Raw genomic sequence first — 11,589 nt, 5'->3', positions numbered from 1 at the left:
TCCATGTATATATTATATAAATACCACATATCGAAGTCATACACTTGCTTATTTATTTATTTATACCAACACTGCAGGCTACACACATCGAAGTCATAGCTAGCCAAAAAAATAAATAAAATATAAAATATGGAAGTAATCAAAGACAAAACCCTAAATGGTGTTGTGATGAATCGTAGCCTTTTGTTGTTTGTGTTCAATAAAGTGTTAAGGTGATAAGTAAACCAGAGTTTTGCATGTGTTTATTAGTCAGTGCTTGACGATCTAAATACCCACCCTTGCATCCTTTCGGGCTTTACCTAATGCAGTTTAGTTCTCACATATACTTCAACAAGAAGTCTGTCTAATTATTTTTTTCGAAAATGATAAAGATATCAATATTTGGTATTCCGATTATCCCAACTATTGAATTGTATGCACCTAATCCAAGTAAATTCGGAAACTATTGAATTGTTGCCACGTGGCTATCGATCTATTTGCATGTCATGAGGGTTAGTGAGCAGAGAAGACTGTCGCATGAGAAATTAATTAAAAATTTGTAATAATAATTATAGACATGCACAACTATGATCCAAAATGCCAGAGCCAGACACAGAAAAAGGAGAGAATAGTGGCTTAATTAGCTGTTTTTTTGGCATAAAAAAAAATGCTATTTGTCCTGTCCCTTCCAACTAATTGTATTCAATAGGTATAGGTTGGTGCTCATATTCATCAGGATAACTTTTCCCTTTGTCTTTTTATTGAGTTTTTGTTTTTTTATTTTTCCTTTTCACAAAAGTTGTTAAAAGAATATTCTATTGAAGAATCTATGTCATGATGAAAATTTTACAATCATTAAATTGTTGGCGATGTATGGTAATTTTTTCAAGTAACTTTTGACAATGATTCGTTAAAATTATGTGTTTTTTTTTTCTTGGAAGAGAAGAAATTTTATTGCTAAAACTAAAATTATAATACAACCACAAAGCCATCAAATACAATTCGGAGTTTTAAATTTAAATCAAACTCGAGAACAAAAATAAATAAGAATTTATCTTACAAGGAGTGCGACCATTTAGGCCACCTTTCTGGGTTTGAAGATGTTAGTTGGATAGAATCCAATCAACTGAGAATCAATACAAATGAATTTGGGTTGAATTGAAGAACACCTTTTCGCAAGGAGACGCTTAGATATCTGCTAGGAAGTAAATATACCCGTTCATACCAAACAAAATCAAAAATTTAGTTGAAATTCCAACTCCCACAAACAACAATACACAGTGACAACATATCTCAACAATGAAAGACATCACAATGTGAAAACCCTCCAAAATAACAGATATGAAAGAAGAAACAAACTCAAATCGACCCTAAACTAATCCGAACCCAATTACTCCCTTCGTCCCGTAAAGATAGTCCTACTTCTTTTTTCATACAAATTAAGAAAATCTAATTAATATAGTAACAACATTCAATTTTACCCACATATTTCCTAAAACACCTCTAATTAATACTTAGATGATCTTAATTAATACTGTGATAATAAAACACATTAAATAAGGGTCTTTTAAGAAACTAATGGACTAATTACATTCTAAAAAATGAAACAAGATTATAATTTGGGACAGACAAATAAATAAAGTAGGACTATTTTTACGGGACGGAGGGAGTAATCAATCTATATATATATAATGGAGGATCCAAAAGGCTTCTCCTTGGTGCCACGTGGATGCCTCTAAAAAAACGTACACAAAAAAAAGAAAAAATTAAATATATTAAATAACTTTAAGACCCACAAGCACATACAATTAATAATATACAAATAATTTTAAAATGATATTTAATAATACAACAAATAGTCATATCAATTATCACCTATTAATTGCATATAAAAACAAAAAGATAAAAGCTTAAATGAAACATATTCACAATATAGGTATAAAATAACACACAAAAACATATAATATCACAATAAAGTTATAAGACACACTACAAAAACTTCATGGGAAAAATGAACAATTTCAACAAAATTCCTAACGATATGACCCTACAAATCATGGAATTAATTGTCAAACAATAACCAATGATGATGAAAAAGATCCAATTTAGGATGTATTCTTAGGAGATTTCATAGAGGATGATCCCAATGATCCCGTATAAGATAATCCCTTAGTGGATGATCATACAAATGAAGAATTTAATCAAATGTGAGATACATAGTACAACAAATTATATATTATATATGCTTATTGACATAGTATGAAAAATTGTGGCTTGCAGACATAAGAAGCAATAATAAATTAGATGTAAAAACTATGAGATAAAGGAGGTGTGCTATATTTTCTATAGAATTTATAATTTATGAGATGTTTTTTAGTTATTTTACAACTTTGTTCAAAAAACCAACGTAAAAAATAATTGTTAAACTCTGAGCATATTTTTTCTTTATGCATCAAATTTTTCACTCATTCTTAGCAAATTATTTATTAACATATTGAGAAAAATATATTGTAGTTATTTGTTAATCTCATAATTATTTTCATTTTCTATAATTCAAGCTATGTTATTCATTAGGGTAATAAAGTATCGAAAAATTATCAAAAATATTTATTTTTTAAATTAATTATGTGTCGCGCGAAGCGCGAGTATGGTACTAATAATAATAATAAAACCCAATTCCATAAACATCTACTAGTTAAAATAATAAGAGCAGACAAAATGCTTCTCAATCACTCGCGCGTTCTCGCAGTCGCCGTCTCGAGTCGCGACACGTCACCTAGGAATAGTGAAAGGCGGGCAAAGAAAATTAGAAAAGTCGCTCTGTTGTTGCCGAGGACTTGGATGATCGTCCATGCAACACACAGAGCCAAGAAGAAGCAACATATACATATATTTACAGGCATATGCGTGTATCTGTCTATATGTGATGAATGAGACCTAGGTGTGATTGAAAGCAGAGGGTGGAGGACTCTGTCTGAATGATGTGAACAAAACAGAGGAATTGGATTTGGTAATAAAATAAAGGGGGTACCCAGAAGGAAAGGCCAAGACTTCTCTAATATATACATATTTTTTTACCTCCATTTCACATGGCTTCTTGGGCTTCTCTCCTTTCCTCACCATTTTTTTTGTTTTGTTTTCTACATTTTTTTGGTTGCCTCACATGAGCTCACTTACCTCTCTTTCACTAAAAAACTGGAATTTTTTTTTGTGTCTTTCAGTTCCTCAATTGGTAGCTTTTCTTTTTCAATTCTATTGAAAAACTATTGGCCTAGCAGTTGGAGAGAGATTCCTCAGATATACAGTGAAAAAGGTTTCTGGGTTTTCGTCAACTGTGGTTGTCCGTCCTTGTGCAGAGTATGTGTTTGTGGTTTTGCTTCAGTGGAGTCCGTTGGGGGGTTTCCATTGTAAAGGTCAGTTTCTTGATTGTTCTTCTCTTTTATAATTTGATGTTTTTGGATTTAATTTGATTCAACTTGCAACAAACTGTGCGCAGATCAATTGTTGGGCTGTCAAAGAATTTGGCTGTTTTTGATTCGTTTCGACTTGATTTTGGCTGATGGATCTCAGGTTGGTACTTTTCCAGTATGGATATGAATTTGTTTTCTATCAGGATATGATGTCATTTTAGATAACAGAAGATTTTAGTACGGTCGAAATTTATTATTGGTATGTTTGTTTTCTATATGACGCTGATTTTGACTGTTGAACATATTTCATTTTTCTAGTTGTGAGGTTTGAATACCATGCAAGTTGGGATTGTTTACTCTCAGGAATCTCTGCGTAGTTGTTTGGGTGAGAAGGACGTGTAAAGTTGTCAATTATGACAATTGATATTGCCACTTATTTTCAATTCTTTGATATAAAATTCTATGCTTTGAAACTATATACGGGTTATCGATACTTTTGGTGGGTGATAGCATTTCATTATGGTTTGATTAGCGTTGCTTTTGGTTTCTTCTTATTACCATGATTGTAAGAATAGTGTTCGTGATTCTTTCTTAAATTTCTCTTCAATGTTCGTAATTTTTCTCTACTATGATCTGCACGTATTTCCACCAAAGGTTCCTTTATCACATAGTATTCTCCCAGTTTCCAAAAGTCCCTCTTTGCAATTCTATTGCTTTTGAAAAGATTGCCAAATGTTTATAATATTTGGTTTCTTAGTGACTGTAAGCTTTTTTTTTAATAAACTTTAATCCTCGCCGTGAAATTCCATTCTGCAATTCATCAGGTCATGAGGTACTTTCAAGTCTATTATCTAAAGGCAAACTGAAGCACTTTGTTCTATCTGTTAGAGAGTTTGCTCTGTGTAACTAGAAGTTTCGCTGGTTAAAATGGAATTTATCTATAGATGCGTATGCTGATGGATGAAATGTGATTTAGTAGCAGTTTGAAGTTCATCTATGTTGTAGACTCATTAATCGAATGTAATTGACACTCATGGTTTGTGAGATGGAGACCGATCAAATTGAAGACATAGAAATCGAAGCCCTCCCTTCGATGTGGCCTGAAGATATAGGAACCGAGGGAAAGCCATACAATGTAGAAAAGCCTGGAGGGGATCAAGATATGTTGGAAGAAGTTACATTCACGCAAGACGCAATCATAGTTGATTATAAACGTCTCTTAGAATTAACCAATTATACGGACAAAGGCTCTTCTCAGCTGGCACACCTTGTAAAGCATTGGGAGGTGAAGCAGGCAAACGCTGTCCGCCTTCTTAGAGAAGAGCTTGACATCTTAAGCAGACAAAAAGAGGAGACAGAGCTTAAGAAGTTGGAGATATTGGAGGAACATCGGTTTGAGGAAGAAAGATATGGTGGCGATAAACGTCCAGTTTCAATACTGGATGAACTTTACGATATATGGCAAGATGTGCCTAAAAGGAAAAGTGATGTGGTCATTCCAAGCAAGAGAGTTGACATTGATGACGAGTATGATACTATCTTATACTGGAAGGAACGAGCCTTGCATTTAGAGAAAATGTTGGAGACCAGTATTCAGAGAGAGCAGGTGCTAATGAAGAAGTTACAGGAAAGTGTTATGAATTTGGAAAGGCAATCCTCACCAGTTGAAGAGTTGTCCCAAATTCTGAAAAGAGCAGATAATTTCTTACATTTTGTGCTTCAAACTGCTCCTGTCGTCATGGGCCATCAGGTAATCATGAGTCGTAATATGAGGTAAAATTCTATAGCATGCTGTCTGTGAGAACGTTTCATGATGATAGCAGTTTGTGGATTTGAGCTACTTCATCTGTGAATACTATTAACTGTCCCGGATGATCAGTTAGGTGCTCCTTTGAAAGAAGATTTCCTTAAACTAGACTGAGCAAAAAGTACACGTGGGAAGTAGCTTTCCCCTATTGAAGCATTCTGCATTTATGATAACTTTTATCTCTTGATTTGTAATGTTCATGTATTAGTATTGACTGGCCAAAATGGTAACATTTGTGGATCTTCACTGAGGGTAATTAACCCTATAAGATGAGATCCTACTTGGGTTCGGCTACCCTAAATTTCATTTTCTCCCTATATATATATCTTGGTCTCACTTGCTGGTATACTAAAGTGTTTTGAATTCTTTCATATTGTAGTCCATTTGTTTGTTACCGTTGTCATGATTACAGGTGTATTTTCATCTTCATGTGCTTATTTTTCAATTCCTTTTTGTTCAGGATAAAGATTTACGCTATCGCTTTATCTACAACCATTTCCCAAGTTTGAATGAGGAGGTAATACATTGCAAATGAAGTTATGTTCAAGGTTTGATAAGATTGCTGCAAGGTTATGTTGTTTTTTTAGTTGCATTTTTTTTTTTTATATCATCTTCAGCTTCGTGTTCAAAGCATTATTTGCAGTGAGCAATTCAAAAATGCATTGAAGACTTTCCATTTTCTTTTCAGGACATTATAGGGAAGACAGATGTCGAAATTTTTTCTGGATCTGGTGTTAAGGAATCTCAAGATTTTAAGAGAGAGGTTTTGGAAAAAGGAAAACCTGCAAAAAGAGAAATCACTTTTGAGACGCCTTTATTTGGATCGAAGACGTTTCTGATATATGTGGAACCTGTCTTTAGCAAGGCAGGGGAGACAATTGGTATTAATTATATGGGAATGGAGATAACTGATCAGGTAAACATATTTTCATGCTAAAAATCATAAAGAATATTTTCTTTGCTGTGCTAAAGAATGATCTTTTATCTTCTTTATGGGAAACAGGTAAGGAAAAGAGAAAAGATGGCAAGGCTTCGAGAAGAGATAGCAGTACAAAAGGCCAAGGAAACAGAACTGAACAAAACAATTCATATAACAGGTTTGCCTGTTACTGAAAATTTTAGTGAAATACATTCGAGGGGGGTTTTGAGAGCAGCAGAAGCTTACCTTTTATGATTTTTACAGAGGAGACGATGCGAGCAAAACAAATGCTCGCCACCATGTCTCACGAGATAAGATCTCCTCTATCTGGAGTTGTTAGCATGGCAGAGATTCTCGCTGGTACAAACCTTGATCGTGAGCAAAGACAACTACTAAATATCATGATATCTTCAGGCGATTTGGTCCTTCAACTAATAAATGACATTCTGGATCTTTCTAAGGTTGAGTCAGGTCTAAAAGTCAACCCTATCAGATGAATATATTGTTTCTATTGTCGTGAGATTCCAAATGATCCTGTAATGGTTGATGATAATCATCATTATTTTTTCTTTTGTTTTGATTCAAACTTACTAGGAATTCAAAATTTAAATTTTCTCCTGTCCAGGAGTTATGAAGTTGGAAGCCACAAAATTCAGACCAAGAGAGGTAGTAAAGCATGTACTCCAGACTGCTGCAGCATCACTGCGGAAAATTTTGACCTTGGAAGGACATGTAGCCGATGACGTTCCCATTGAGGTAAGAGTCAAAATGCAGAGAAATGGGCCATCATTATACCAAAGTTTAGATGCATTCTTATGAAGTTTTGTCTACGGGGTTTTCCCTTTCTAAAGTCAACATAATATTTTGGTAGGCTAAATCCTTCAGCTGTTTATCATTATCTACTGTAAGTAAATGATGTTCGAATTTGAGACGCTTACTCTAAGGATACTTTGATCTAAGAACTGGTGTCACAGTTTGATATACATGTTTACTCTGTATTTTAATTTAACATGCTGTGGTCAAAGAATCACAAAGGAATTTACCAAAAAATTTCCTTTATTGTAGTTGTCTTTCAAGAAATGTTCTAAACGTTATTCATCAATTTCAGGTCATTGGAGACGTTTTAAGGATTCGACAAATCCTCACAAACTTGATCAGGTTTGTATCACTTTGGAATTCATCAATTTAGTATCCATGACTGTTATTTTCTAGATAATATGCGATATATCATAAATCTTCTTTTTATTATGTTATAACCTATAAAATGCTTGCTTTGAACATGTCATAACCTCTATTTATAGGCAAGTTCATCTAGTGACTGATTTCCACAATGTTGTTATTTTTCTGGGACTAATGACCAGCTATCTAATGTAGATTTTACTGTGGTATTACATACTGGATTTTTCCAAGTTTTAATTCTTTGATGTTCTTTCTAACAAATATGTGTGTGCGTGCGTATTTTACTCTCTTTTTTCTCAACTTTGTTACTTATGTTATTGGTTCTGCTGGAAAATTCATTAGTTTCTGTTACATGCAGCAATGCTATCAAGTTTACCCATGAAGGAAAGGTAGGCATAAATCTATACATGATACCAGAGCCCTCTTTTATGAAAGAAGGACTTCAACAGAGGTTGAATGCAGATCAGTCAGTCGCAAATGGGCAGAAAGAAGAGAGATGTTTATCGACATCTCAAAGTAACAATTTTCGAAATGGTTTTAATGGTCACAGAAATGGTGAGGGCCTGCTTAACAATGAACCTAGTTCACCTGTCATGCGTGGATACTCCATGGATGAAGATACGCAGGAGCAACCTCAACCCGAAACAACAGTGTGGATACGCTGTGATGTATATGACTCTGGAATTGGAATTCCAGGTATAAACTTAATGCCTATCTCTGCCTGTTATCAATGCATTGAGACAATCTCATTACTAAAGTGAAGCCTATTTATGTTGTGAAAAGTATCAATCGAAGTTTTATCATCATGTAACAGAGAATGCTCTACCTACTTTATTCAAAAAATACATGCAAGTCAGTGCAGATCATGCTCGAAAGTATGGCGGAACAGGACTGGGTCTTGCAATATGCAAACAGCTGGTTAGTTTTTCATACAACGAACACTTATTTAGTTTTTCTTCCGAGAGTTTATGCGAAATTGTAATTATGATACTTTTTGCTTCCTGAATCATGTCATGTATATTCATCCATATATAATATTTGCTGAAAGTAAGTCTCATTACGCTTGGCTGTTAGCTGATACAATGCTTGCTGAGTTCTCTACTTTACTCAAAGTCATGTTATGAAAAATTGCCTAGATTTTTAGTAGCTCTTGTATTTATATTAAACTTCAGTATGGATATATGATTTTATATCTTGAGTGCACCATGTCTTTTCACTAACCTCTTACGTCTTAATATGCATTTACAATAGGTAGAGCTCATGGGTGGCCGCCTCACTGTGTCTAGCCAAGTGAACCGTGGGTCCACATTTACCTTTGTGCTACCTTACAAGGTTTCACCAATATGTGATACTTCTAATGACCCTGATGAGCTCTCGGATATGGCTGATCATGATGCCATAACTGAGGATGTTACCGAAGGCTTTTTCCAGTTCCAACCCCACACTCTGGGTACCCTCTTTTCTTCTAATGGATCCACCAGGAATAAAAAATTGCTACCACAGACTCTCAATGGGTTCTCAGAAGATTCTTATTCGTTTCCCTCCAACAATGTTAGACCAAATGAGACACTTTCAGTTGAGGATGCTTGTTCAACTGTTGAAGTTGCAGAGACATTATCTAAACCTGGAAGTTCATTGAGTCAAAGTCCAGATTCTGATGACACGAATGCAGTTTGTAGCAAAAAACAGTGTCAAGATGGCAGAAATGATTGTTTCCGAAATCACATAACTGATTCCACCTCGCATTCGGAGGCAAGCAGACAGGAGGAGGCAACGGCAAAGAAAAGTAAACACAAAGGATCATGTCAGAGACGGGAGAGATATATTACAAGTACACAGTTCACGTCTGGTAGCACTGTTGTTGCACGTAAAGCACAACCAAAACCTAAAATCCTTCTGGTTGAAGATAACAAGATTAACATAATGGTGACACAGACAATGATGAAGCAGTTAGGCCACACCATGGACGTTGTTAATGATGGAGTTGAAGCTGTGCGTGCAGTTCATTGTCGTAGTTATGAACTCATTCTGATGGTAATTTCTATGACCCTTATACTTAGCTATTTAAGTTTCAAAACTTAGCTGATTTGGGTTGGGAACTCGATTATTATAAGGTTCAGCAAATGTTATTATGTGACATTTCAGGATGTCTGCATGCCAGTTATGGATGGCCTTACAACTACGAGATTAATTCGATCTTTCGAAGAAACTGGGAACTGGGATGCCGCTGTGAAGGCTGGCATTGACCTGAGCAAGTCCTCTTCAGATTCTACGCCTTCTGCAAAGCGGACCCCCATAATTGCGGTTAGCCAAAAGTTTCCTGTCATCTACATATAGCTACTAATATTGCCTCTTTATATTGTTTGTCTAAGCTGATGGAATCTGGTTTTGCACATGCAGATGACAGCAAATGCATTGTCTGAGAGTTCTGAAGAGTGTTATAAAAATGGTATGGACTCATTTATTTCAAAGCCTGTAACATTCCAAAAACTAAAAGACTGTCTTGAAAAATACTTATTATAAATAGCTCCTGTAAATTGATGATCCTTGTATAGAAAATGACAACATGTCATGAAATTTTTGTCACCCATGTCATGTTCTTAGCAGCCATTAGTGTCCCTCTGTAAGTTGTATAGATATTTTTCAATGTTCCTTGAAGATCTTTTTGATATTTTGTTGTTCTAAGAGTCTTGAGAAGCTTTGGCTATGACTATGGAGTGCAAACTGCAAAGCAAGTGCTTTGTAGTACTACACGCATGCAAAACAATAGGAAATGTGCACAAGTGTTTTTGTTATTTTATCTGAATCATATATTCCTGTTATATGTATACACACACACATAGGGGTTTAAAGTGGGCCGGCCTGCCCCGGCACGTGAATCTCAAATCCCATGGCCACACACGCTTAGGGCCCTACGGCCCGGGGCTAGCCGACCCAACCTTCTTTTAATGAAAAATTGGAATTTTTGTGTTGATACAACTTGAAACCTCAATTATGGGCAGGCAGGCGATCCCAGCACGGTGGGTTGTCTGTAACGGGTCGGGCAAGAGACCCTGGTCCGGCCTATTGGGCCGGGCATAGCACAGACCGTTGACCTTGGTCACTATGCCATTCCATGCCAATGGGCCCTTGGCCCGTATTACACCTCTATAAACACACAAGCACGAGCAGTCCTTTATATATTGACAGATCAATACATAAACAAGTCCGTCTTTATAAGCTAAACCTGATTAATATACATAGTACCATCTACCTACAATCTGATAACATAAAAATGATGCTCAAGTGGAAAGAAACATAGATAATTAATTTTGATGGAAAGTGCTATGCAGTTGGGTTGAAGTACAAGATCTTTGTTTAATAGAGATCAATGAATTTCCATAGTTAGCATATGAATTCATACCATGATGCAAATGCCATTTTCTTGCTTAGCAGTACGAATTCTGTGCGGGCAATAGTTTTTCATTTGGTCACCTATTCGATTCGATTCCCGTATCTTAATTACAGATGGGTTAGAATTAAGATTTGAAAGTGAGGCTTTGTAAAGTTTAAAAGTCAATTGTTTTATAAGTATGGTGGGTAGGCACTGCCACTATCTTCAATGCCGTGGTGTGTCATCTGTGTTCCCAAAAAAGTCATAAACAACATAAGTCTGTCCTGCACAGCCAAGAAAGTGTGGGCATCCTAACATGTGAAAGAAGTCTGAAACAACTTTTTCATGAAGACTGGTGGTTTCTGCCAAAAAGGTTAGAGCTAAAAAACAAAAAAAAAAAAAAGAAAGGGACCTCACAACGCCCTGCCTTTATCATTATCAGATATACAACCAGATAAAAAAAGAAAGGGACTTTTGGAGGGCGGTACATTATATTATACTTAATTGTAAAAAGTATAATCACTAAAATATCCTTTTAAAAAAGTACACTGGGGATCATCTTTTATCAAAATAACCTCAATTTTGATTTTCTCTCTCCACGAATTGTGATACAATAGTGATACTTTTAAATAGAAGATCCAATTTAGTGTTCAATTTATATTTTTGGCTCATAAAATGATGATATAAATGTTAGAACGTAAATTTGATAGCATTACATGTCTTTCTGGTTCAGTTATGTCATTTTAGTGGATTTTTGATGTTCGTGATACTATAGTGATACATCTCTGCAGCTGTAAATGTTTTTCCAAAACGAGCAAGAGATGTACAAACCAAGAAAAGAAAACCAAGAAAGGAAAAGTAATTAGGAAGAAGAAGTATGCATATTGGTTCAATTGTATCATTTTAATGAATTTTTTGTGTT

At 35.2% G+C, this 11,589-nt stretch overlaps 1 protein-coding gene across 1 annotated transcript; it reads left to right on the top strand.

Annotated features, from left to right (window-relative positions):
* The first annotated feature begins 2,821 nt into the window (after positions 1-2,821).
* On the top strand, positions 2,822-9,979 carry LOC119992993 (histidine kinase 5-like). The gene is made up of 14 exons (XM_038839853.1): positions 2,822-3,392; positions 3,476-3,549; positions 4,214-5,139; positions 5,657-5,713; positions 5,885-6,112; positions 6,200-6,293; positions 6,380-6,586; positions 6,741-6,871; positions 7,224-7,273; positions 7,653-7,990; positions 8,109-8,212; positions 8,546-9,328; positions 9,440-9,598; positions 9,695-9,979. The coding sequence occupies exons 3-14, from the start codon at positions 4,423-4,425 to the stop codon at positions 9,815-9,817; spliced, it is 2,991 nt and encodes a 996-aa protein (XP_038695781.1). The 5' UTR covers positions 2,822-3,392; positions 3,476-3,549; positions 4,214-4,422; the 3' UTR covers positions 9,818-9,979.
* The last annotated feature ends 1,610 nt before the right edge of the window (positions 9,980-11,589 follow it).

This window comes from Tripterygium wilfordii, chromosome 23 (genome assembly GCF_013401445.1).
Source record: "Tripterygium wilfordii isolate XIE 37 chromosome 23, ASM1340144v1, whole genome shotgun sequence".
NCBI classification, from domain to species: domain Eukaryota; kingdom Viridiplantae; phylum Streptophyta; class Magnoliopsida; order Celastrales; family Celastraceae; genus Tripterygium; species Tripterygium wilfordii.
This window is presented reverse-complemented; position numbering and strand designations above follow the sequence as displayed.